Source organism: Girardinichthys multiradiatus, chromosome 23, assembly GCF_021462225.1.
Source record: "Girardinichthys multiradiatus isolate DD_20200921_A chromosome 23, DD_fGirMul_XY1, whole genome shotgun sequence".
In the NCBI taxonomy this organism is placed as follows: domain Eukaryota; kingdom Metazoa; phylum Chordata; class Actinopteri; order Cyprinodontiformes; family Goodeidae; genus Girardinichthys; species Girardinichthys multiradiatus.
This window is the reverse complement of record NC_061815.1, coordinates 22,088,430-22,116,410: the sequence shown is the minus strand read 5'-3', so window position 1 is coordinate 22,116,410 and position 27,981 is coordinate 22,088,430. Positions and strand designations below refer to the sequence as shown.

The 27,981-nt window shown below is 41.8% G+C and overlaps 1 protein-coding gene across 2 annotated transcripts; it reads left to right on the top strand.

Annotated features, from left to right (window-relative positions):
• Positions 1 to 1,140: 1,140 nt before the first annotated feature.
• On the top strand, positions 1,141 to 26,599 carry nsd1a (nuclear receptor binding SET domain protein 1a). 2 transcript variants are annotated; one of them, XM_047353418.1, is made up of 24 exons: positions 1,141 to 1,863; positions 1,977 to 2,154; positions 2,294 to 3,276; positions 3,943 to 4,084; positions 4,768 to 4,940; positions 7,301 to 9,116; positions 9,200 to 9,324; positions 13,397 to 13,616; positions 15,020 to 15,123; positions 15,950 to 16,009; positions 16,092 to 16,295; positions 16,378 to 16,470; positions 16,556 to 16,679; positions 16,794 to 16,994; positions 20,314 to 20,493; positions 21,658 to 21,814; positions 21,891 to 22,096; positions 22,179 to 22,291; positions 22,375 to 22,644; positions 22,737 to 22,853; positions 22,946 to 23,087; positions 24,162 to 24,268; positions 24,377 to 24,581; positions 25,346 to 26,599. In XM_047353418.1, the coding sequence occupies exons 3-24, from the start codon at positions 2,311 to 2,313 to the stop codon at positions 26,092 to 26,094; spliced, it is 6,474 nt and encodes a 2,157-aa protein (XP_047209374.1). In that variant the 5' UTR covers positions 1,141 to 1,863; positions 1,977 to 2,154; positions 2,294 to 2,310; the 3' UTR covers positions 26,095 to 26,599. The 2 variants fall into 2 exon arrangements, with proteins under 2 accessions (XP_047209374.1, XP_047209373.1); XM_047353417.1 differs by lacking the exon at positions 1,977 to 2,154 and having other exon boundaries at positions 1,142 to 1,863.
• The last annotated feature ends 1,382 nt before the right edge of the window (positions 26,600 to 27,981 follow it).

The window sequence follows — 27,981 nt, the reverse complement described above, 5'->3', positions numbered from 1 at the left end:
TAAAAAGCAGTTTTTAAATTATCTGTTATTAAAGTGTGTGTGTGTGTGTGGGGGGGGTGGTGGTGCAGTTGTTAGCACTGTTGCCTTGCAGCAAGGAGGTCCTGGGTTCAAATCCTGGCCTTGGGGTCTTTCTACATAGTTTGCATGTTCTCCTTATGTTTATTGGGCTCTCTAAATTGGCATCAATGGCACATCAAGACACCCAGGAGGTCATAGAAAAACACAGAACAGTATCTAGAGCACTACAGGCCTCACTTGCCTCTGTTAAGGTCAGTGTTCAGGTCTCAACAGCTAAGCATCAATGGTACAGTTCCAATGCAAAAACCACTGCTGATGAAAAAAACCACAAAGGTTGTCTTGCGTCCTGCTATTTGCCTTAAAACTAATGCTGCATTTCAGAAAAAGAACTTTAAACCTACTTTCGATTTATTTTCTGATCCAAATTTAAAGTTCAGTTACAGAAATATGCTTAAATGAAACTCTTGAAATTTTGGTATGGCTTCTGATTTGGAGTGCGACCTGAAACCCCCTTATGTAACCACCATTTACAACAGTCTGGGTGCGCCCCTGCTGCATGTGGCCACTAGGGGGCTTTCGCCTTGCTGACAATAGATATTACTTTTTAATAAATCCTCATATTAACAATCAGTCAAGTTCACGATTATGATTATGGCGATACTATTTAGAGCGCCTTTTTACGAAGAGATGTAACGGAAGAGGTGGCTGACAAAAAAAAAACTGCGTCATTTTCTGATGGAAAATGTTCTGTTTCAACTTTTAGAGGTTAACCCCGCACCCAGCCACCCTCCTCATAATATATTGGAAGTTTCCAGAAAGAGTTCGGACTTTTAAATATGAATTGGTAAGATAATGATAGAAAAGGGTGTAGATGAGATAGATGCAGTATTCAGGAGGTCTTTGTGTGATTCTTAGCGAGGACTCGAGCCTACACTGCGCTCTTTTACATATATTTGGGCATTAGTGTCTGATTTCACCGTGTGATTACAGGCCATATCTGTGTGGTCTCATTAGAGGGGAGTCGCTGTAAAAGAAAAAAGCCCAAGTTTTCATTTCGCAGCTGCTCGCCTCGTCTTTTTCTCTAATTTTCCTTTGCGCCTATCCGCCGGCCTGCTTCCTCCCAGCAGCCCTACGTGCGGAAAGACAACATGGCGCACAGACTGAGGAGGCCGTGTGTGCGGCTCACAGAAAGTGGAATGGAACCGATTCTGCTCGGTCACAAAACAACACACCCAGAGTCTGGCTTTTAAACGCCGAGGCAGATCATTCTTTCACTCAACTCCTTCAAGTTATTTTTTTTTATCTCTACTGTTTTGTAGTTTCCGTAACTGCACCTGGATGTCCTTACGTGCGCGCTTGAGATTTCGCCCGTGTTTGCGTGAGTGTGTGCGGGGTGAGTGAGTGTCACGGCCCTCTGCGGAGGAGCAGACGGGGGGTTGGGTAGCTGTGCCGATTGGTTGCTGCTCACCAACACAGTCAGCCTGGGCTTGTTTTAACTTAAACAGGGGCACTTCGACTAGCACGCAGACAAAACATGTAATAAATAATCTGCTGTGGCAGAGGGGGACACCGGTTGTGACACTCATGGTGTAGCAGGGAGGTCTTGTCTTGTTCTTCACAGTAAAGCTGATAGTTTTTAAGAGGAGGGCCGCAGCCGCCACTGCTGCCGCCGTTGCTGCTGCTGATGAGGCGATGAATGCCGAGAATGAGAGCTGTGCCTGGGCCTACTACTACTATCAGAGCTGCTGCAGCTGGGATTGTTGAGGCAAAGCCGAGGAAAGCAGCTGCTTTGTGTCACTCCAACGAAGATCCGCTGTTGGTTTGACGGTGACCGACCTCCAAATGGTGGGTTTTTCGCCTTTTTTTCCACGTGTTGACAGTGTGTGTGTTAATAGTAGCTTCCTATGAGCGGTTGTAGCTTGGTTGTGTGAGCCGCTCTGTGTGTTTTTCTCTTATAGCTCAGTGTCAGCACCTTCACTACAGCCTCAGCGATCGCCATGACCCACAATCAGCAGACAAAGCGGCGCTATTTTCTAATAACTTGTAAACAGAAACGTGTGAACCGAGCTCACCGGTGGATGTGTTCAGGGGTTTTGTCTTGAGCTGGCCTTTTACAATGCAGGCCATGCTATCATGGTGTGTGTGCGCACAGTCCTAGCTTCATAAGTTTATTTGCAGATTGGATAGGCTTTTGTTTTAAATGGATTCATGTGTGTTATGGTACAATTGAACGCCCCACCTCCCTTGTCTAACAGTCCCTCTTTTTGTTAACTAGGATACAAGGATGACAACATGAATCAGTCATACAGACCGGGTCCTAGGGTCGGATCAGTGTTTGGCCCCAGCCAGCCGGATCTAAGGGCCCGAAATGGCCCTCTGAGCACTTCTTATAGGAACCAGTGTGGCACTGTGACTCATGGACCAGGCCAGCTGCCACAACCTGCTTTCCTGGGATACAATCATCCGGAGAGCTTTCGCTGCTACAGCCCACAGAGGAGACCACAGCGCCTGAACACTGACCCCCAGGACAGGAGCAGCCTGCGCTGTGCAAGCCCAATCACTGATGATGAGGATGATGAGTTTGAATCACCAGCAGTCCAACTGCCTCAGTCTCCTGGCACTGACGACATGGAGCCCTTTGAGACTGTACACAGAAGTTCTAGCCCACATAGGAGAGCACGCCGCATAAACACCTCACTCAACAGGAAAGATGCAGACCTTCATTACAGGAGCAACTTGCGCTGTGCAAGTCCAATCACTGACGAAGATGATGGTTTTGAACCCCCACCGATCCAGCTACCTTCATCCCCTGAGACAGACGACATGGAGCCCTTTGAAACTCTACAGGACGGGAGCAGGAACAGCTTCTCCCCTCGTAGTCCGGACAGCTTTGAGCGCAGTTCGCCCATCCCCAACCGATACCTGCATTTTGAGTCCGTGCTGTTTGACAGCAGTGACATCAAGGAGGAGGAGAATGAGGGGCGCGGCGACGTTCAGGACGTCAAACCTTTTCAGCACTCCTCAAACACGAACCAGGTTCGAGATGTCACTGGGGTGGAGAGAAGAACATACAAACCCACAGTCTTTAATCTGATGTCCAAAACTATTTCTGAACTTAACCCCACACTAAGCCCCAGTGCACTGCCAGAAATCACTATGAGAGATGAGTGGAATATAGGTGAGGAGTCGGACAGCGACGTTGACCTCACCTCTCCTGTTGACCCTGGACTCGTCTCACCAGCTGGCACCAACTCTAACGTGAGTTGGAAACACATGGGAAATTTGTTTAGCTGCATTTGTGCAACCCAGTAAACATGTTTGTCTTGGTTATGTATTACAGAGGAGAGATCTAATGCATGAAGGATGATTCTGTTGAATGTAGCACTCTAAATGTATTTTCTAGAGATGCACCAATCAGTCAGCCACAGATCGGAGAAAAATATACGTTTTGTCCTATACCTATATATTGGGGGAAAAAAGCTACAATTTTTAACTTAACTCTGATAAAGTTTAGCTGTAAATGCTTCAATGCAGAAACGACAATAATCTTGTAATTCCTTTGTATTCTGTTTGAGTTCAAAGCTCTCTATCTAAGAACCTGCAGAGCATTTATTTCTCTTTTGTAGTGTTATAGTCCCTTTAGGTGAGTTGATTTTAATCATTCAAAATTAGAATCTGCATTTAAGACTTCAACGAAAACCAGAAATCATTATCGGCCACAAAGGACCTGGTCGATGCACCGCCAGTATTTTGCAGAGGTTGTTGAATTGGTAAAATATATGCTGAAATATATACTTTTATTCCCTAAAAGTAATATATACAAGTGTGTTCTAACAGCTTTCTATCACTGTTTTGATTTAAAATGAGATGAACTGTAATTTCAGTCTGGGTCACATATTAAAGTGTCTTCCTTGTGCTGATTAGTCCAACAGCCCAAAGAAAAAACTTCTCCCTGCTGTCAAGTATTTAGAAGGAGACCTGGTGTGGGCAAAATTCAACAGACGACCTTGGTGGCCCTGCCAGGTTATCTGTGACCCAGACCAAGGGATTCACACAAAGATGAAGGGTGAAGTATTGATTTACTTTCTATGTGTTTTTATGGCTCTCTGGCAGATGTTTGTGTGTGCACAGATGTGTAGTTAAAATAAAATGTAATTAACCGTTAATTATTATACTATAATGTAGTAATGACAGAGGATCCGAGGATTCTTGTATTGGTGGACATCATGGTTAAATCTGAAAACAATCAAACCCATATTTTTCCTTCCACTGAATTTTCCAGTTAATATGTTTGGATATATCATTCTGTCATCAGCTTTCTTGTAGTAACTTTTTGCGGTTTCCTTCCTTGTGGAGGGTGTTAATGATTCTGCTGGGTAACTGTCAAATCAGCAGCCTTCTCTGTGATTGTGGACATGTTCATAGCATTTATGCATTAGAAGTCATTTTTTATTGTTGTAATGCAATAATTCAAATTTTCTGAGAAACTGAATTTGGGGTTTTAATTAGCTATAAGCCTTCATTATAAAAAATAAAAGGAACTCTCCAAATATACCACTTTGTTGTAATGAATCAATAAAAAGAAGAAATTTCACTTTTTTAAATGAGTTGCTAGTGATAATCATATTTGTTGATGCACATCATAAAACCAGCTATATTTGGATCTACTAGGCCAATCTGCACTAAGGCAATGTTGCTGTGTGTATGGCAACTAATGTGCTGTTTATGTTTCTATTTTGTCTGCTTCAGTACCGAGTGCTCGTCCTTGTCGGATGTATTTCCTGGAGACAATCGGGGAGGTCACTGAGCGCGCCTGGGTCCCAGGAAGTGTCATTCTACCATTTGAAGGAGGACATCAGTTCGAGGAGCTGCCTGTTCTTAGACGGAGAGGAAAGCAGAAGGAAAAGGACTACAAATACACGGTAAATAATCTACATTTCTTAGCATGGTAAAAAGAAAGTACACCATCTTTGAACTCCAGGATTTTACCTAACTGGGAATAAAATAAATAATCTGGTCTTTGCATTTTTAGATAATATGTACACAAACACATGAACAAAGATGAAAGCGAAATGAAAAAGCTGTGTGAAACACCCCCAATGACTAAATCTGCCCCTGTTATGGACCAATGTAGGGAGAACGCAGACTTTAGAGCCAGTCTGCTAGGAATTAAAGGGACGTTAGAATGTACAATGGTTTTCAAAGGTGTTTAATTGGATTTTATTGAGAGCCCCATTAGCTCCTGACTGGATGCATGAGCTATTCTGCCTGCGATCTGTTAAAAGCCCTTTAATTGTTTTTTTTTTACATTTGCCAGGTTACAATCACAAATTACAATGCATTTTATTTGGACTCTATGTAAGCAGCACAAAGTAACTCATAGTTAAGAAATGGAGGGAAAAGGATTCAAATCAAAATCTGTAAAGTGTGGCATGCATTTGTTTTCAGCACTCTTGAGTCAATACTTTGTAGAATCACACTTCAGGGCAGTTACAACCGCAAGTCCTTTTGGGCAAATCTCTACAAGCTTTGCCCATCTAGAGACTGAAATTTAGCTTCATCCATCTACCATTCAACTCAGAACAGTTTCCCTGTCCCTGCTGAAAAAATGCACATGCACAGCATGATGCTGCCATCACCATGTTTCACACTGGGAATGGTGAATTCAGGGTGACGTCCCGTGCTTTTTTCTTACTTATTTTACTTATGTTTTGATTACACTTATTATCAAGCATGCCTGTTGGGATGCATGAGCTGAATTACCCAACAAGCTCCCAACAAGCACACAGCACACAAGTAAATTTGTCTTTATCCGTTGTTCAAAGAAATCCTACAGTTTTTATAGGAAAGTAAATCTCTGCAAACACATTTCTTGCTATGTTTGTTTTAAGATATGTAGCTACAGTTGTCTACATAGTTGTTTTATTTTTTACACTTTAAGCTAAAAGAACAAGAGTGTTTGAACTGTTTTAACTACTCCCTTCCAACGTGTGTACTTCAACACCATGCAGCAGGTTTGTTAGCTTTAGGTGAACTTTTATAGAAAAGCAGTGTGTTGCGAGACGTTTATGGAGTTACCGACAGCGTCCTCAGAATAATAGTGCTGACAGTTCACTAAAAACCCATTGTGGTTAAAAAAACGAACTGCTCTGGGAGATTTTCTGCTGTTTCCATTCACCAACACTATATTTCCCACAACCATTCCTCACTCTGCTTGCTGATTTCAATTTGTCTAGTGTCAGACTGTTTGGGTAAAAATGGATACGTTAAATGTTTTTCTAAACTTTTGCAGAAATATGAAGGTCTGTTTAAACACAGTTTAGAATATCTGAAATATTTTAAACTTAAATTATATCATCCTTGGTCAGTCCCTATGCACTGACGTTTTTCTTAGAGAGCAGAAAAAATGTCTGTCATGCATCTGCTTCTACTTCTGTTGGACATTTCTTCGTTTTTGATCGACTGTCCTGATGCATATTATGACAGCTCCCATTCATTCAGAGAAGCATGGATGCACCTTTAGCACTGCCAATGCTGATGGAGCTTTCCACATCTGAGTCATGCAGCCATGTTCTTTTTAGAGAGAAGAAGCTTTCTCCTGGCAACCCTCCCAAACAAACTGCACTTGTTCAGTCTTTTTCTAATTTTATTTTCTTCAACTATAACATGTGTCCTGTTGAGGCCTGTAGAGTGAAAGCTGTAGGGTTTTGGGCAATTTCTCTGAGCGTTATGTGTTCTGAACTTCCCGGGGCGTCCACTGCTGGGTAGACTGTTAACTGTCTGAGGTTTTTCACTATAAATTGGTGGACCTGGACTTGTTCGGAATAAAAGTATTTACTCTCCCCAGATTGATTGGCAGCAACAGTTGATTCTCACAGGTCATTCCTGATGTCTTTTCATCTTGCCATTGTGCAACATACTTCTGTATTCTCCAGATGAGCAAATGGCTAAAACTCCCACTCTAATAAACTTGTTGTTGACTAGTAAATCAAGTGCATTTACTGCTACTTTCCTTCTTAAATCTTTTTAAAGCACCAAGGGTGTACTTAGTTTTTCACACAGAGCTTTTCCAGTTTTGGTTCATGTTTGTTTAAGAAATATTGACAGTGTGGAAACGTTTTTGTACATATAGGGTGAATTAGTAGCTGTTCAAAACCAAAGAAAATGTCCTGATTCATGTTATGTGAAACTTAAACGTGTTTCGTATTCTCCATGAATGTACCATTTTCTTTATTCTGTTATTGTTAAAAATATCTCTAAGTATAAATTCTGATCTGGGCAGATTCCAAAAAGCTTGCTGACTGCGTGGAAAGTCAGTGTTGCCGAAGCAGAGTATCTGCTCCCTGGTCGGCAGAGGAACAATGAAAGTACACTTTCAGGATCTGTCAATGGAGAGGAACATCTGACCAGCCCTCCTCCAGCTGAAGAGCCACCGGAGAACCCCTCCGTCTCCATTGTCCCACACCGACCCATCTCCCCCGCTCCAGCGACCAACGGAAATGCTCACCATCTCTTCAAAAATTCCACAGCACACGGCAATAAGAGCAAAGCTTTCAAAAAGAAAAAGAAATGTTTGTCGGACATATTTGGTCATATTATTGGTGGAAAGGAACCCTCCTGCAAGGCGGGTCAGCTTCATACAACAACACGTGCACTGAAAGAGGAGCCGAAGGACTCGCCTTACGCTGATTTGGATTCGGTTCCGATGTTGAATCGACCTAAACGCACATCTCTGTCTCCGATATATGATACAGACACAACGGACAGAAAGGAGCGTGGTTCAGCAAAAGTGAAAAAGACATTTAAAAAACTCAACCTCTGTACAGATTTTTCCTATTCGTCTTGTATATTTCAAAACAAACCGTCCTCTGCAGATGTAGACCCTGAACAGAGGCCAGGTGAACTGTCCCATGGTTCAAGCGAAAAACAGTCTGGGACTCTTTCTGCCAGCAGCCGCCTGATAACGAAGGCCCTGAAAGCGGCGGAAGAGACCGATCTCAGAGATGGATCAACCACGAGGCGAATCTCATCAGAAGGCCCTTCTGATAACTGCTTCGATAAGACGTCTACGGATTCCGCCATCAAAACTGAACTGTCTCCAAATCGGAAAATCCCCAGCAAAACCCGTTCCTTTGTTAACCACAGCTCTCCAAAACGCCGTGCAAGGAAGCTCGATAAGAAGCTGACTCATAACGGCTCGGTGATCAAGTCAAAGTGCGAGGGGATAACTCAGCCCACGCAGCAACCTGTTAAAATTAAGACAGAAAACAGTCCATCAGAATTATCTACTACCTCCTCGTCTTTGTCTCTTTCTCCATTGGGTACCTTCCAGGATGGTAAAGAACTAAGGTTCAAATCCCTAGGGATTGAGGATGACAGTGACTCTGAGCTGGGTGCATTTCGACCCGATTCCAATTACAAATTCAGTACTTTTCTGATGCTGTTGAAGGACATGCACGATACTCGAGAAAAAGAAGGGAAACCACTGGTGCTGCCTCAGACGGCTACCTTAATAAAGGAGGAACCCCTGGTGATCCCCACCGCAACGGAAGGGGACTCGCTGAGAGGTTCTTGTGATGGTCTACCTCTTCAGATCAAATTAGAGATCGGGCAGTCGGAGAAACCCACCCTGAGCCAAAGCACGCCGGTGAAAGCCAAGCTCTGCACTAAAGAGGACGTCTCAGCTAAAACCTACCACTGTGAAGAATTTCCGCCTCACGTTGAGGTCGGGAGTTCGGAGAAGCAGCGCAGAAAACAAAGGCTGCCATCTAAACTGAAGCTCAGAACACCTGAACCGTCTTTAAATGAAACAGACAGAGGGTTTATCAGTGTCCACCCTGACCTGAGTGAGCCCGTATCCGACTCGCTAGGGCCCGATTTCTCTACCAGCTGCATCGAGAGGTCCTCAGAAATAGTAGTGGCTCCAAAGAAGCGCTGGCAGCTGGTCGAGGAAGCTGCTGAGACTGAGGCAGCTGTGAGTGAGACGTATGCTGAAATGAAGGGGTCTCCAACAATGAGAGCGTCTCCAGATCTTGATCGAAGCGCTGAGGCACACGCAGAGAATGACTCGCACTCTTCAGACGCAAGCAGCACAGCTGGTAAGAGTCAAGCAGGTGCTTTATAGTTTGTTCACTGAGATGATACGTTGAAATATGAAAGTGTAATTTATCTTTGCACACAGGGCAATCTGAGAACAAACGCCTCCGGAAACCAACTAAAAGGCTGTTGGAGTCCACTGAGGAGTATGAACAAATATTTTCCACAAAAAAGAGGTCAAGGAAACACACTGCAGAATGTTCCAGAATGGTGAGGATTGTTTTTTGTTTGTGGTTTCCCCACAGTACAGATACAAAAAGATCAAAAGAGAGCTGGTTTTTCAATACATAAATAGCTACAGTTATCAAAGAAAATCCAAAAACCCCCAAGATTAATTATAGAACCATACAAAACGTTTATACACAGACATTTTTCACATTTAATCCCATCATTACCACAAACTTCAGTGTTCTTTATTAGGATCCTGTGTGTAAAATCAACACAGAGTTAGACATAATTGTGAAGTTGAATGAAAGGGGATACCTGGTTTTCAGCTTCTTCTTTTTTTACAACCAAAAACCTAAAAAGTGTGGAGTGCATTTGTATTCAGCCACTCTGACTTAATACTTTTGTAGAACCGCCTTCTGCTGGAATTGCAGCTGCAGGTTTTTTGGGGCTACAGTACAGACCAAAAGTTTGGACACACCTTCTCATTCAAAGAGTTTTCTTTATTTTCATGACTATGAATATTGTAGCTTCACACTGAAGGCATCAAAACTATGAATTAACGCATGTGGAATTATATACTGAACAAAAAAGTGTGAAACAACTGAAAATATGTCTTATATTCTAGGTTCTTCAAAGTAGCCACCTTTTGCTTTGATTACTCCTCCGCACACTCTTGGCATTCTGTTGATGAGCTTCAAGAGGTAGTCACCTGAAATGGTTTTCACTTCACAGGTGTGCCCTGTCAGGTTTATTAAGCGGGGTTTCAAGCCTTATAAATGGGGTTGGGACCATCAGTTGTGTTGTGCAGGAGGTGGATAAAATACACAGCTGATAGTCCTACTGAATACACTGTTAGAATTTGTGTTATGGCAAGAAAAAAGCAGCTAAGTAAAGAAAAACGAGTGTCCATCATTACTTTAAAAAAATGAAGGTCAGTCAGTCCGAACAATGGCTCACATGAGGACCGCCCCAGGAAAGGAAGACCAAGAGTCACCTCTGCTGCGGACGATAAGTTCATCCGAGTCACCAGCCTCAGAAATCACAGGTTAACAGCAGCTCAGATTAGAGAACAAGTCAATGCCACACAGAGTTCTAGCAGCAGACACATCTCTAGAACAACTGTTAAGAGGAGACTGTGTGAATCAGGCCTTCATGGTAAAATATCTGTTAGGAAACCACTGCTGAGGACAGGCAACAAGCAGAAGTGACTTGTTTGGGCTAAAGAACACAAGGAATGGACATTAGACCAGTGGAAATATGTGCTTTGGTCTGATGAGTCCAAGTTTGAGATCTTTGGTTCCAACCACCGTGTCTTTGTGCGGCGCAGAAGAGGTGAACGGATGGACTCTACATGCCTGGTTCCCACCGTGAAGCATGGAGGAGGAAGTGTGATGGTGTGGGGGTGCTTTGCTGGTGACACTGTTGGGGATTTATTCAAAATTGAAGGCATACTGAACCAGCATAGCTACCACAGCATCTTGCAGCGACATGCTATTCCATCCGGTTTACGTTTAGTTGGACCATCATTTATTTTTCAACAGGACAATGACCCCAAACACACCTCCAGGCTGTGTAAGGGCTATTTGACCAAGAAGGAGAGTGATGGGGTGCTGCGCCAGATAACCTGGCCTCCACAGTCACCGGACCTGGACCCAATCGAGATGGTTTGGGGTGAACTGGACCGCAGAGTGAAGGCAAAAGGGCCAACAAGTGCTAAGCATCTCTGGGAACTCCTTCAAGACTGTTGGAAAACCATTTCAGGTGACTACCTCTTGAAGCTCATCAACAGAATACCAAGAGTGTGCAGAGCAGTAGTCAAAGCAAAAGGTGGCTACTTTGAAGAACCTAGAATATAAGACATATTTTCAGTTGTTTCACACTTTTATGTTCAGTATATAATTCCACATGTGTTAATTCATAGTTTTGATGCCTTCAGTGTGAAGCTACAATATTCATAGAAAATAAAGAAAACCTTGAATGAGAAGGTGTGTCCAGACCTTTGCTCTGTGCTGTATGTCTCTACCAGCTCTGCACATCTAGAGACTGAAAATTTGATGCATTCTTTGAAATGGCTAAAGCTCAGTCAGATGGTATGGAGAGCATCTGTGAACATTTGATTGAATGATTTTCAAGTACTCTGAGGTGAATTTAGGTCAACCCACGTGAATATGCTTTGATATAAATGATTCCATTGTAGCACTAGCTGCATGTTTTGGGTGCTGGTCTCACTGAGAGATGAACATCCACCCCAATTTTAAGTCTTTTGCATCCTCTAACAGTTGATTTCCAGCATTGCTGCATGCTTATCTCCATCCATATTTCTATTAACTCTGACCAGCTTCCCTGTCCATGCTAAAAAAAAACAATCCCCACAGCATGATGCTGCCAGCATCATGTTTCACCATGGGAATGGTGTGTTCAGGGTGATGGGCAAACTTGAGTTTTTTGCCAATTCAATTCAGTTTAATTTATATAGCACCAATTCACAACACATTTCGTCTCAAGGCACTTCACAAAAGTCAGGTACATACATTCCAATTAATCCTAACAATTGAACAGTGCCGTCAAAGTTAGTTATTTATTCAAATTGCATAAAAAGTTTTTCTATCTAAGGAAACCCAGCAGATTGCATCCAGTCAGTGACTTGCAGCATTCCCTCCTCCTGGATGAGCACGTAGAGACAGTGGACAGTCACTGGTGTTGACTTTGCAGCAATCCCTCATACTGAGCATGCATGTAGCAACAGTGGAGAGGAAAACTCCCTTTTAACAGGAAGAAACCTCCAGCAGAACCAGGTTCAGTGTGAGCGGCCATCTGCCACGACCGACTGGAGGTTAGAGAGAACAGAGCAGAGACACAAAGAGAACAAAGAAGCACTGATCCAGGAGTCCTTTCTATGGGAAGGAAAAGTAAATGTTAATGGATGTAGCTCCTTTAGTTGTTTCACCTAGAAAGAAAGAACAGATAAACTCTGAGCCAGTTTTCAAGGTTAGAGTCTGAAAGAGAGCACATATAATTAGTTACAGTAAAGCTCAGTCAATTTCCATGTCTAGGAGAGAGAAAGGGTTAAACACTGAAAGACAGGACCATGTGGATCATCGGTAGAGGGTGAGCATTAAGTTGTTGCCAGCGGAAGCTTGGACGATGCCCCTTTCCAGGAAGGTGTCACAGGTAGACACAGAGTCAGGCCAGGTGTAGCTTCTAGGAAGAGAAAAGAGAACATAAAGTTAAAAGCAGAAATGACAGCAAATAATGCAGAATTGGAGAGTAGTGTGAGAATGTAGCGAAGAGAGTGAAAGTGGTCATTATGTCCTCCAGCAGCCTAAGCCTATAGCAGCATAACTACAGAGATAGCTCAGGATAACCTAAGCCACTCTAACTATAAGCTCCATCATACATCTCTGATGTATGATGGAGCTAGATCATTAAGGGCTTTATATGTGAGGAGGAGAATTTTAAATTCTATTCTGGATTTAACAAGGAGCCAATGAAGGGAAGCTAAAGTAAGAGAGATATGATTTGCCACAAAGTTTCATTTTGGTCTCATCTGACCTGAGCACCTTCTTCAACATGTTTTCTGTGTCCTCTAAATAGCTTGTGGTAAATTGTAAGCAGGACGTCTTGTGGCTTATTTTCAACAAAGGTCTTTTTGTTGCCACTCCTTCAAAAAGGAGGAGGATTTGTACAATTTTTGACTAAAAGTTGTTTTGTCAACAGACTGCTCCACCTCAACCTTCTCCAGAGTTGCCACTGGGAATGTTGCTGTTTCTGTGATTATTGCTTACTCTGTCCATCCTGTCAGTTTAGGTGGACAGTCATGCCAAAACTTTTACATTTTCCGCCGATTATTTAAAGAGTGCTCTGTGAAACATTCATAGCTTGTGATATTTATAACCTTACTCTGCTTGAAACTTCTCCATAACTTTATCCCTGACCTATTTGCTGTGTCTCTTGGTCTTGGTCTATTTCACAATTCGGCTCTACTTTGTGTTGGTCCATCACATAAAAGCACGAGAAATTTGCTGTTGTCACATAACAAAATGTGCTAAACTTGAAAGGACATGAATGCGTTTACCATCCACCTGCCCTTTGTGTCGTACGTTTCTGTGTGTAGGAGACTTCAGGGATAATGGCACTCCATGATTTCAGTGCCACAGAAGCCACTGATACCTCAACCCCGTCTTCAGCGGAGCCAATGGAGGCTCGGATAGAGATGGATCCGAGTCCATCTCAGGAAGAGCTTTCTCCTGCAGCACCACCCGTGTCACCTGCCATAACACCACCCCACTTTGACACAGACGCAGCAGAGGAAACAGATCTACCTCTTGAATGTGGTGAGCCTAAGCACCTGTCTGATCTACAGCTGAGATTTTCTGCTGGGCTTACACCTCTTGACCCCATGCGAACTCAGTGTTCTTTTCAAGCACTCTGTTTGTGGTGAGCCCATATGGACTGAATATCAGGAGGTTAGCTGAATCATGATGTAGATGACCCCTTCCCAAACCCACAACACCAGAGCCATTTTTACATTTCACGTCTGTTTTGGTTTGCTCATACTTTATTTCAATTAACCTTCTAAATTAAGCTGAGGAAGTAAATGACTTAGAGAAAAGGGTAAACATGCACCCACAACCTCTAATGGGACATAGATCCTTTATTCTACAACTAAAAAACAAACCAATCAAAACTTGTGCAACAACCTGGTTGCATAAGCGTGCACACCATAAAACCAATAGCTTGCTGAATCACCTTTTGATTCAATTCAGCATTCAGTCCTCTTTGGTACACACCTGCCATCAGTCACAGACAATTTGATTAACAGGAAAGCTCAGATGTCCAAGCAGGAATGTTTGCTGTTCATTTACGTACTTTAACTGAAACGACAAAAGAGAAATTAGTCATGTAGGCTGCCGAGAGACTGGCCATAATACTGGAGGAGCTGCAGGAATTTCTAGTTACTACTGTTTTTTTTTCTACACATGTTGCAATAATCTTCTGAAATCTCCAAATGTCTGGACTAAGAAGTAGAGCTGAAGGACAGAAGCCTTTAGTTTCAAAGAATGCTTCCAGGCGTTCCTGTGTCGGAAGGAACCATAATTCCAAAAGGTAAGTTTTGGAATTATGTGACTGCTCACAGAACATCATACCTACAGGAAAACATGGTGGTGGCAGCATCAGGATCTGGGGTAACTTTTCTTTTAGATTGAACTAGAGTTTTCGGATGAGATCATGGACAGTTATAAATATCAGTCAGTTTTTACCCAAAACCTTCAGTCCCTTCAGAGCATCACTGGGAGTCCAATCATACATTCAGATCAGGAAAGGAATGACTTCACTGGAAGAAAACAAATGTTTTTGAGTGGCCTAGCCCAAGTCCAGAGTTAAATCTGACAGAAGATCCGTGTGGTCACCTGAGGAGGGCTGTTGACAAGAGTTCTCAAAATCTGGTAGATTTGAGCAACCTCCAACCAAAGAAGACTGAAATTATATCAAAAGGTGGTTTTAACAAAGTATTGTTCAACGGTTGGAATCCATAATGTATTTGCAACCAGGTTATTGCATCTTTAAATCTTTTTCCTCCAGCAGATTTGTTCAGATGAAACGCACAGGTTATGTGTGATTTTATTTATATTGGTCTTGGTTTTTTGGTTTTTTTTCCTGGGGTATGTATACTTTTTATATCCACCATATTTCTGTTTCTGCTTGTGGGACTTACCTGAATTGTTTTCAATGTCAGACTCTGGAACATTACTTCAAGAAAGGAAGAAGCCTAGGAAGCTGTCCCACAAGGTGACGGAGTGTGCCATGGAAGAAGTGTCAGCAGGTTCTTCAAAGAAAAAGGTAAAACGACAAACTTCAATGTATTTTATTGGGATTTTTCATGGAAGCTGAAAAGTATCTGTAACCCTGGCAGATTGAAGAAGTAATCATTTAATTTAAGCAACTTTTTCTATTGACTAGAAGTAATATTAATGCTTCAGAGTGGCCCATCCAAAGTCCTGACTTCAATCTGGTAGAGAATTTGTGGATGGAGCTAAAGATTCGGGTGATGGCAAGGAGGCCTTGAGCAATGTTCCAAGACTTGGGGCTCATTGAAACAGATAAATAGATAAATACTAGTGGAAGCACAAAAAGGGGTTGATTGCTTTAATGCCAATAAGGTTTTATCAATGAGAAGGGTATAAATAATTGACATGCTGTTTTTTTTTATTTTATTTCTTTTTTTGCTTATTTGATATTCTTTTTAAAGTTGTTTTTTTTTGTATAATTGTTTTTTTTGGAATCGTTGGATGGATTGCAGTTTCCTTTACAAGCACAAGCTTCTCATTTAAGGATTTGCCGAGAGGGAAAAAACATTTTGGGCCTAACTGTACCTGAACATGATTTGCAGCCCTAACTGCAGGGAAAGGTGCTTCAACAAAGCATCAACTCATGGGGGCTGAATAGAAATGCACACAACTTTTCTCTGATTTCTATTCCTTCCATTTTAAAATGATGCACTATTTTAGGTTGAGTTTTCCAATAAAATCTTAATGAAGCTCATTGAGGTTTGGATTAGCTGCACAAGTATGTAAAGATTTTAAGGGGAATCAATTCATTTGTATGGCTATTTTTATTCCAGGATTAGGAACACCGAATGTATTTTCACTGTTTTTTTTACTTATAGGAATCAAAGCGGCAACTTGGCATTACATCAGAGGTGAAACTGTTAGTCAAGAAAACTCAGGTATTAATTAAATCACCAAATACTTTTGATGATTTGCCGAATTTCTGTTTATCTCTGCTAATCCCTGTGTTTCACGGGATAGGTTGCATCCCGGACAAAAGAGAAATCTCCCCCCTGCACATCATCAGTCCCTGCTGCAGCCTCCAAGCGTTCAGAGAGCAGGTCTCCGAGCCCAGGACAGTGTAAGACACCAAGGCAGGAGGCCGAGGCGGAGGCCAAGTCGGAGCCCCGCGGCGATGAAGAGAAACAGGATGGACGCACTGGAACACTAACTCCGAAACCTGAGGTGTGATGTTGTTACACAATCCTTACCTTTCTATCTATTCAGACTGTGCTTCGGTAACACTACATGATACTCATCCCATTAGGTCCTGCCAGTGGGTTTGAATGACAGTCTCTCCTCCCAGGGGGATGTCAAGGGAAAGATAGGAGCTGCATCTTTGAAGGAGAGCGTCTGCCAGGTGAAAATGACCCTCGCACTGTCTATGACTTGATTATTTACAGCCTCTTAGTGACAGAAAATATCTTTACCGTGCGTTTTTATAGGTGTGTGAGAAGACAGGAGATCTTCTGGTGTGTGATGGCCCGTGTTTCGGAGCCTTTCACCTGCAGTGCATCAGCCTACATGCAGTTCCCAAAGGAAAATTCTTCTGTCAGGAATGTAAAACCGGTGGGTCTCACTTTGTGACTCACAGAAGTCGTAAAATCCTGTCACTGACCATAGCAGGTTTGTCATGAAACACACGAGAGTCTTTAGATACTCATTTACTTTATTTCATTTCAGGGGTTCATAAGTGCTTTGTGTGTAAGAAGTCTGGTAATGGGGTGAAGCGCTGCATCATCCCCCTCTGTGGAAAGTTTTACCACTCCGACTGCATCATGGCGTATTCGCCCTCCCAGCCACATAACAAGGGCGTCCGCTGCCCCCTGCATGTGTGCCTGTCATGCCACATCACCAACCCTCTCAACGCCTGCAGCGCCAAAGGTAGGCCCCAGTCATATCAATCCGACTTTATTTGCAGAGCGCCTTTCATAAAAACAAATGGAACACAAGATTTGTTCAAGTTAGAACAGACATAAAGAAAAAATGTTGGAGTGTGTCGAGCTAAGTAAATTAAAAAAGAATTACCAGATTTATCTGAAATAAATAGCAACAGTTTAAAGATAGTGAATTTCTAAAATATGAACTGTAAATTATGTACATAACAATAAAACAATTAGTGATAGTCAAGCACAAGTCGGTCAAATAAATAGGACTTTTAAATAAATAATACCTTTAAAAAAACAAATAAATAATAACTGAAAGCTTTATTGAATTAAGTTTTAGGTTTTCTTTTAAAAACCTCCACATTCAGGGGAGGCTCTTCATAGGAAATTTACGCCTCACCGTGGAGGACCGGTGGGAGAAAAACAAATCAGGGGGACTAAGACCATCGATATTTTTAAAACCCAATAAAAGCACCGTTAATCAGAATCAACTTTATTGACAAAATTACATACAAGGAACCTGACTTCGTTTCCACTTTGACAATTTAAATATAAACATATAAAAGTATTTTCTTGTATATGTGTATATTCACAGTGTTTTTAGAAAATAAAAAGACATGGTTGAATTAAATCAGTTTAAAAATATACAGCTAGTATATGTCTTGTCATGAAGTTGAGCACTCAGATAAACGGGAGGTCGGGGACATGCTGGCCTCTGAATAGCCTATCTCTACACATGGGATGAGACAGAAGCTCTTCTTTTGGCAGCAACAATAGATTAGTTAAATCTTCAGGTTTTATAGTTAAAATTGTACGTTAGTTGTATTTTTTAGATGCGCCTCTTACTGGTAAAGGGTTGGCAAACTAAGAATGAAATTCCTAGTTTGAAAAGTGGTTTTCTTTAAAGAATTGACATTGCACAACTTGTGAAGAGCCCCTTTGACTCTGCTGCCATGTCCTGGTGCACCAAGCATTTGCAGATTTTACAAAACTATTTTTAGACATCTCTAAATAAATGATTATTCACATATTGATACACAAGTCTCTTCTTCCCAAGTGTAGGACGAATAGATGAAAAAACATTATTTGTTTCTGCAGTCACAAAGTTTTTCAATGATCTTTTAAAATGACTCAATATGTTTTGAATATGTTTAATGTATGTATGGTATGATGTTGTCAGGCTGACTGGGTTTCTTTTATTCCTGCTCTGCTGCACAATATTGCCCTCTTGGGGATAATAAAGAGGATTACAGTTAGATAAATTCAGAGTCTGTCATAAAATCCTGCTGACTTTAAATTTAAGGTCCTAAAGTATTTGTTAAATAGATTTTCTCACTCATAGTCAACTCGAGGAAGTTCCACAAATTGTTTTATTTTTTTCACCATACAAATTTAAAAGCCATTTGGGTAAGGAAACCTTGCAGCGGAACAAATGTTCAACATGGATTAAAACCCAAAGTTTTTCTATACAGCACTACAGTGTTTTCTAAGTTTTTCAATAATTACGATTTGTAAAAATAAATGTTAAAGTATTCTTTGTAACTCGATCTCTTATTTATGGTTCTTGTTATTTAAGTTTCCTGTTTCTTAATCAGTGTGTAGGTGCTATGTATGCTGTGGGTTTTATGTATCTAGAGGACCGCAGTGGGAGAAAAACCCCTGGTTTTCTCGTGTTTTATCATCAGTTATGATACTTGGTTGTAGTCATGCAGAGCTAACATCGTTCTCTTCTCTGCTACCACCAGATAAGTCCAGTTCCATGCCGGGACTTTATAATCGGGTTCATGTCAGCTCTCGGTCCTCGTCTGCATTCTTGCAGCTAAATTTTCAAGTACATGTAATGGAGGTGTTTTCTTTATTTGGAAGAAGAATTGCGATAGTTAACTCTGCGAGTTATTTAATTTTTATTTTTTTATTTGGTTGGGACAATGCACATTAATTAACAATCTGTAAATGTGCCAGAATTTGCCAAAAGGCTGTTTTTTGTCTGTTGTCCCTGGACAAAGTGCAATTTGTCTTGCTAAAAACAAACAAAGGTTATACAATCAAGGTTAAAATGACTAAACTACACAAATTTGTCAATCAATAAAAAAGAAAAAAATGACAGACCTTTAACAATTTTGTAAAGAAGACAGAGATTTGAGAATTTAATAACATTCTCCAAACCCAAGAGCCCATGTTTTTCTAAAATATTGCAAGGATGATATCTTAATTTTTGAGTGTCTGTTTGTATGGTGACTCTATGGATTTCACTGCTGTTTTATTTGCTTGTGATCAAGTTGTAAGACAATAGGTTATGTGTGATAAAACACGTGCATGCATGCATGCATAAACAATTTAGAAGCCTGTAGTGATAACTGTGGTCTTATAAACCTAAAAATTGACATACTAAATTTAACACGATTACAAACTTTTTAAATCTGAGTTATAAAAGTGAGTTTTGAGTCCAATATGAAACCGAGATATTTACATTCATTCACAAGTTGTAGTTTTTTTTCCCAGACACATAAACATTTGCCTCACAATTTAGAAGTTTTGATTTGGAAAAGAACATTCCAACTGTTTTACTTGCATTTAGTTTTAAGCAGGACTGGTTTAACCAATCTGATACATTAGACATGGACTGTGCAAGTTCACTGGCTACTTGAATTATGTTTGTAACATAGGTATAAATAACAGTATCATCTTTGATACTTTGAATAAAGACATTAGGACAAACTGAGGGGAGGGCATTTTATGGATAGAGCAAATAACAACGGCCCCAAAATGGAACCATGGGGAACACCTGTTGACAAAGTGTGTACCACGATCCCTGCGTTAAACTGAGAGAGAGAGAGGGGCAAACCCTGTGGATGTCCCCCAGATGATAAAATGTGTTCTTCTAAGATTTTGTAATTTGCTTTGTAAAACTTAAATGTAAATCAGGTATGACGCGTAGTGTTTGAAGGTGAGTTGTGAGTTTCTCTGTCCGAGGGCCTGTGCCGATAATTTAAAATTTGATTTGTGAAACTGGTTTATTGGCGATTTAATGATTTTGGCTGTAGCTTTAGCTAGTGCAGTATTTTCTACTATGTCAGGTTAAACCATATCTCCAGCTGCATCTTCATAGCTCTCACTTTTATATGAATGTCTACATTGTACCAAACTAAGTGTGAGAAGGCAGAGCGAGTCAACTAGTTGGTTTAATTTTTCTGTGAAATGGTAAATGCATTTAAAGGATTTAATGTTGCACGCCTTTGTCTGCTGTATTAAACTTTGGATGAGTGGGCATTTCTGCCTGTGGATGAAGCAGTCTCCTCTGTGTTTTGGTCTCTCAGGTCGGCTGGCTCGGTGCGTCCGCTGTCCTGTAGCCTATCACCCCAATGACAACTGCATGGCTGCAGGCAGCCTGGTTCTGGCCAACAGCAGCTTCCTGTGTCCCAACCACTTCACTCCTCGCAAAGGCTGCAAGAACCACGAACACATCAACGTTAGCTGGTGCTTCGTCTGCTCCGAAGGTCAGTCTGGGCTCGTGTCTCTGTTTTAGCTTTCAGTCATGGGAAATAGAAGCTACTACCTCTCTTAATTACAGGGTTTTATGTGTCAGAACATAATAAAAAAGCAATGGTTTTTACCAAGTGCTAAACTGAAATCTCACTAAAAAAGCTAATAGATTCCACGCTGTCAAATACAAATGAGTTGAAATGGAAAAGATGTGTAGATGAAGTTCGCTCTTGTTGCTTCTGTAGCGTTTAAGAGAGCAAGTAGGTCAATTAGTACCTGACTTTTTCTTAGGGAGTTTCACACCGACCGTTCAACAGTTCTTACCAGATAAGGAGGTGTTTCATACCCCCTTTGATAAGTGACGATTTAAAGTAAGTTTCCATGTTCTGGTTGGTTCTGTTCTGCTGGAAATTTGGTTATTTGGCTCCAATAAATGAAATCTGCCAGCAGGAGATCAATTGGAGTTGTCTTGGTGCGATTAGGTGTCATAATCTATTTCATTCTATATAAGAGTCAACTGGTGTGAACAGGGACCAGAACCGAAATAAACTTTCTCTTTTGGTCAACCCAACCCAATCCAAGTATAATGTTGTGTTGTAACACAATGCCAGGTTGAATAGACATTAGCAAAAACTAGGTTGTAGTGTGGCATCTTGTTCAAATAATGCTTAAGTCATTGTGGAATAATTCAGCCCAGTGTGATCCAAAAGTAGTCATATAATCCGATTGTATTAAAGCTGCATATTAAAGGTATTAAAAATACAGTTTTCAATATTTTTCTTGCTTGGTTTTTTGTGGCACCAAAGGGAAAAAATTAAGCGTTGTAATGGTGTAGTCAAAGTCCAGACGACAACCTGATTGAAAAGCTTTGGTGGGATTTCCAGAGCGGTGTGCAGAAACAAGTGTCCACAAACCTCAGTGACTCGATGCAAAGTTGTATAGAAGAAAGTCCTCTGCAGCAGTGTGAGACATCGATAGTCTTCCAGAACACAAGTACTTGGAGCTTTGGCTACTAGCTGATTCTATAAGCTATTAAATCAGGGGCTTACTTGGTTTTATTCTTCTTTAACTGCATAGGAGGACTTAGCCACATGGTTCTCTATCTGCAAAACAGAGCGTTTTGCAGATCAAACAGCAATAATTCTGTTACATGAACTTGTGCTTCTCTAATCGTACAGGGGGCAGTCTGCTATGCTGTGAATCTTGTCCTGCTGCTTTCCATCGGGAGTGTTTGAATATAGAGATGCCTCAGGGTAGCTGGTTCTGCAACGACTGCAAAGCTGGAAAGAAACCTCGCATTAAGGACATACTGTGGGTCAAATGGGGGCGTTACAGGTAAGGGCCCAGCATTTCTTTACTGGTACACACAACAGCAAATGCACCCTCTCTGAAACCTAATGTGACGATTCAGGTGGTGGCCCGCTGAAGTGTGTCTGACCAAAGACATTCCAAATAACATCTTGAGGATGAAGCACGAGGTGGGAGAGTTCCCGGTGCAATTCTTTGGCTCCAAAGACTTTGTTTGGACTTACCAAGCCAGAGTCTTCCCCTACATGGAGGGAGACACTCACAACATAGAAAAAATGGGGAAAGGTGCTGACGCAGTGTACAAGAAGGGTAAGTGTTTTCACTGCTTTTTACATCTAGTTAATTTAGCGAAAAAATGACATCATTGTGGATTGTTTTTGTGTCTGTAAAGCCCTGACTGAGGCTGCAGAGCGTTTCAAAGAGCTACAGGCAGAGAGAGAAATGAAGCAGCTCCAGGAGGACAGAAAGAATGATAAGAAACCCCCTCCATACAGGCACATTAAGGTACGCTGAACTTACCCACCTGGACATAAAACCAGCTGACTGAGACAAATAAAAAATATGATGCACGCTACTCTGTTTCCCAGGTGAACCGACCCATTGGGAAGGTGCAGATAATCACTGCTGACCTGTCGGAAATCCCTCGATGTAACTGCAAGGCATCTGATGAGAACCCCTGCAGCATGGACTCGGAGTGCATAAACCGCATGCTGATGTATGAGTGCCACCCTCAGGTGTGTGCAGCCGGGGAGCGATGTCAGAACCAGACCTTTACGAAGCGACTGTATACATCTGTGGAGATTTACAGGACACTATCGTGTGGATGGGGTTTACGCGCCATCTCTGACATCAAGAAGGTAAATTGGCAAAAGCACAGGAAGAAAGATTTTTAGTGCTCACGCTTTGCTTATTTCTCATGTTTGACTCTGTTTTTTTTTTTTACCGTTAGGGTGCTTTTGTGAGTGAGTACGTGGGAGAGGTGATCGATGAGGAAGAATGTCGCGCCAGAATCAGACGTGCTCAGGAGAACGACATCTGTAACTTCTACATGCTGACCCTGGACAAGGTAATTCTGGGACCGAAATCCTTCAACACCCTGGATGGGACAGATCAAACACACTGAAGAAGATCACAGAAGTAAACGTCTTGTTAATTTAGGATCGGATCATCGATGCTGGACCCAAAGGGAACCAGGCACGCTTCATGAACCATAGCTGCCAGCCAAACTGTGAGACTCAGAAGTGGACTGTGAACGGGGACACCAGGGTTGGGCTGTTCGCTCTGCAGGACATCCCAAAAGGTTTCAGTGATGGAGTGGATTTTATTTGCCTCAGTCATCCTTTTTTGTAACTTTTCTGTAGCATATTCTAGCCCAACGATTGAGCTACAATATATTATACTAGCGAGCCATGCACAGAATTCTTTTAAACGCCTTCAGTGAAAGAAAGCAGCTGAAAGCCTCACTCTCCTACACATATCCAGACCGTGTTTTACTCAAGGCTTTAGCTGCATTACAGTTATGTAGCTATCAAAACGGTATTTTGAGAGCAGCATATGGTTCATACTCAGTACGTTTTCTTACAATAACATGCTCTTTTGGTCAAATTCCAGCCCTCAAGGACCGTGGTCCTGATGTGTCCCTGGCCCAACACACCTGAATCAAATGAATGAATTGGCTCCTCAGCATAGAGTCAAGTTCTACAGAGTCCTGCTAATGACCTGATTATTTGATTTAGGTGTTGAAGCAGAGACGCCGGCCCCCGAGGACTGGAGTTTGTCATCTGCTCTTGATGTAGTAACTTTACGCTAGTGCTACAGGTGGTGGTTGGAATCAGTTGAAACATGATTGGACAACAGCTGTAGTCAAATCCTGTCTGACATTTGTGTCAGAAACACACAAAAAAAAAAAAACACATCGCAGTGGAAGCTAATTATCATAGTTTAACATGTAGGTGAGAAGTTTGGAGACAGCTTATATCGATTTATTTAATTTAGGTATAGCTCCCAAGCTCCCAAACAGCTTACACAGTTGCCTCAGTGGTCTGGCTGCCGACTCACTGCTACATCTTTCTGTCATAGCCGTGGAACTGTACTGTGTTCTCATCCCTCTAGCTATGAGTGATTACTTGCCTTAAGGTTAAGATTATCAAAAGGGGTTAGGACCTTTCTACTTTCACAAAACGACTCCACTTTTCCCCTATAGAGGATTTTCTGGGATAGTATGAGTGCTCACTTGGTCCTTTTCACTGTGTTTTTCCAACTTTTCTGGCTCTAAAATTAGTATTTTGCTCTTCATTCACTCTTTATTCATGTGTAGAGATTAAAATAACACCTTTATTCTACAATTTAAGCATACTTGTGACTTTGACTTCAGGGGTGGAGCTGACCTTCAACTACAACCTGGAGTGTCGTGGTAACGGGAAGACTGCTTGTAAATGTGGAGCTCCCAACTGTAGTGGCTTCCTGGGAGTACGACCAAAGGTAAAAGTGGAAATGTCTGCCCCATCTCTGAGCGTAACCTTCATCAAAACTAACACTTCGCTTCTTGATTCTTGTCTTGTAATTGCCCCATTTGTCGTCCTTGTTTAGAACCAGCCACCAGCTGACAAAGTTAAACTGAAGGAAGGAAAAAGAAGGGTCTCCATGAAGAAGAAGACCAAGCAACAAGTGACGAAGGAGAGGGAAGACGAATGCTTCAGCTGCGGTGATGGGGGCCAGATAGTGTCCTGTAAAAAGCCAGGATGTCCCAAAGTCTATCACGCTGACTGCCTCAACTTAGCCAAGAGACCTGCAGGTAAGTAGATGTACAGACTTATAACTATTTTAGCATAAATCATTAAAAAAAAAAAGCAGTCAGAGACTAAACCTCACGGGTAGTGACAGGGAGATGGTGGTGGTAAAAAATAAAGGAGTCAGAAAAAAGTGGATTTGAGATCAATATCGTCACCACAATTTTAAATGTGCTGCTGTTGTGCCATCCTCTTTCCATTGTCAGACAGTGGATGAACATTGCTCCATGAGATACTTGGGGTATTATTTTATAACCTAACCCTGCTTTGAACTGTTCAACATCATTCCTGACCTGTGTGCTGTGTTCCTGGGTCATTTTGATGCTGTTTGTTCTCTTACAAACTGCCGAGGCCTTCACAGAACCGCTGGATTAATACTGAAGTACACGCCGCTGGCATTTGAGGGCAGCTGGTTGCAATGAGTTTAACTTGGAGGTTTCTGAGTAGAGCGGTCTGAGACCACCCCACATTTCAATTTCTTAGCTGTAAAGAAAGTAACATTTTTGGAAAACCATGTATCGTTTTCCTTTCACTTCACAGTTATGCAGTATGTTGTGTTGGTCCATAACATAAGATCCCAATACAATTCATTGAAGCTTGTAGTTGTACCGTGAGACAATGTAGAAAAGTTGAATACTTACAAAATAAAAATAAAAAAAAACAATGTGTCTTTGACACTAAATATTTGAGTATTTTTCTTGACCTCATCATGGCAGTAGTAATAAATAATCATAAATTATTATGTAGTAATAAATTATCTTGTCTCCAGGCCGATGGGAGTGTCCTTGGCATCAGTGTGACGTTTGTGGTAAGGAGGCAGCTTCGTTCTGTGAGATGTGCCCCAACTCGTACTGTAAGGAGCATCGGGAAGGCATGCTCTTCATCTCCAAGCTGGACGGAAAGTTGTCCTGCAGTGAACACGACCCGTGTGGACCCGACCCACTGGAGCCGGGGGAGATACGGGAATACATGCCCAACATGGCCTCCATGAGGCCCGGGAGCATGGCTGTGCCCGTCCCTCCCTCTGTGCTTCCAGCCATTAAAGGAGCAACTCCTTCTTCATCATCTCCTGCTGCCTCTCTCTCCCTCTCTCCCACCCAGGCTGCTCCATCCAGTCGAGAGCCTCCTCCTCGTCTCTACATCAACACAAAAACTGCTACCTCCAGCTTCGTCCCCTCCAACAGGTCCTACCTCGGCGACAGAACTGAGCAGAAAACCATCACCACTCGCAGCTCCGCCAGGGTTGAAGGTGAGGACGGAGAGGTGGAGGACAGTGAGGTGGAGGACGGTGAGGTGTATGGGTTAGATATGGAGGAGGACGACGACGATGAGGACGAAGATGATGAGGAGAATGAGACTGGGGAAATGGAGATTGTGGAAGATGAGGAGGAGGAGCCGCTGTATGGAAGCGACGTGCTAGAAGACGACAACGATGAGGAGGATGAGGAAGAAGACGCATATGGGACTTGGGGCGATTATGTGGATGACGATGCTGATGAGGGAGAGGTGGAGGAATGAGGCAGGCTGGAGGATAAGTGACTCCCTCTGTAACACTGAGCAGGAGCTCCCTCCGCACACTGACAGAACTAAAGGAGTAAATATTTTGGTACCTACTTGAATGCAGCACTGCCTTCGCTATGGTACAACATTGCCTTCTCATCTCCAGAATGACAGCGGGGATGTGTGCTGGTGCTAAGGCTGAACTGTTTCCTCACTCGGTCTCTTTATATTTCTGTCCATACGTTCATTTGTGTTTGGTGCTCTCTTGATTTGTTCTGTCTTTTCACACTGTTTACATAGTTCTACCTTTTTTAAAATGTTTGTAATATAAGAAATGAGTAAGACGTTTGACCAAACTGTCGTCATGAGCGCGTCTTGTCTTGTCTTGTTCCTGTCTCAACGTCCTCTTTCTGTTTCCAGGTGTCGTTTAATCCCTGTTACAGTTAGGCAAAAAGAGTACCTTCTCAGTGTTTGTGAGGAGAAAAAAAAAATAAACCCACTGGAGTTTTTCATTTCAGATAAACATTCTGGTTTTCTCTTTATAATAGTAGGTTTTAAAAGTCTGAACAAATGAGGAATATAGATCATGAATGGATGGAAAGTTACTTGACGCTTATGGCATGTTGACTCACCAAGCAGGCCTCCCTTGTCTCAGTTAAGGTTGTTGTTCATGATTCAGTAATAAGAAAGAGGCAAAATAGCTAAAATGGCCTCCATGGCAGAGTTCCAAGGTGAAAAACACTGCTGACCAAAAAGAAGACAAGGGCTTGTTTCACATTTGCCTAAAAATATCTTGATGATCTCCAAACGTATTGGGAAAAGTTCACCTCTGGAAGGTGCTCAGAACCACTCCTGCAGGTGATTGTAACTGCTCAGGTTATTTTTGTCTGATATTAACTGTAACTCTTGGTATAATTATAACATGAAATGGATGAATTGCATTTCTGAATACATTGTCAAACCTCAAGGGAGGACACTCCATTTGGACGACAGTTTTATAAACAGTTTTTCATTTTTGTTAAAGGCAAGTTTAACAATATGATGGGTACGCTGAAGAGCAAAGGAAATGACGTTTTTCATAAGCCCTGACAGAAATACTGTATATATATTTAATGCAGTCTCAGACTTACAATTTTACACTTTTTAAGATTTTTATGGCACTAGTGGCCTTTATTCATTAGTAGATGGGCAGTAAGAAAAGGGGATAACATGCAGCAAATGGCCCGAGTCGAATCGAACCGGGGACAATGGGTGGAAGACTCAAGCCTCCCCATATATTGCACCTGCTCTTCCACTGAGCCATATGGCTCCCCAAATTTAACACATTTCTACCAAAAGAGTTCACCGATTCTGCCCTTTACATCATTATGAAATCGAACTTTGATTCAAACAATATCTTCTCCTGAAGGTCTGTATGACATGATGGAACAGCATATTTCCCTGTAGATGGACAACAATTGATCACACCACCTCATACTACAACTATTACTTTGGGAAAATGTGCTTAAGTTGATTATTTTCTTTGGTCTTTTTTTATCATTAAAAAAAGTATAAAATCAGCAATAAATTCACAGTAGCCTGTTGTAGTGCCATTAAATTCACAGCACACAGAGCCCCTTATCCTGATCATACTACAACTCTTACTTTGGGGAAATACTGGTGCCACAGATATTACAAATATTCTCCACGTAACAATATGGGTTTTTATAGGTATTATCCACAAAGTCACTGTTAGAAGTTGTAGGGTGACATAAAAATCATCCCGCCTACTCCATATCACATTGTTTACACTGTTTGTTAGTTCTCTAACCTATTTGATACAATGTGCTGGTATTGAGTTACCACCTCATGACTGCCTCATGGCCACTGTCTTGCAAACCGGTACAAAAAGGCTAATCAGATGCA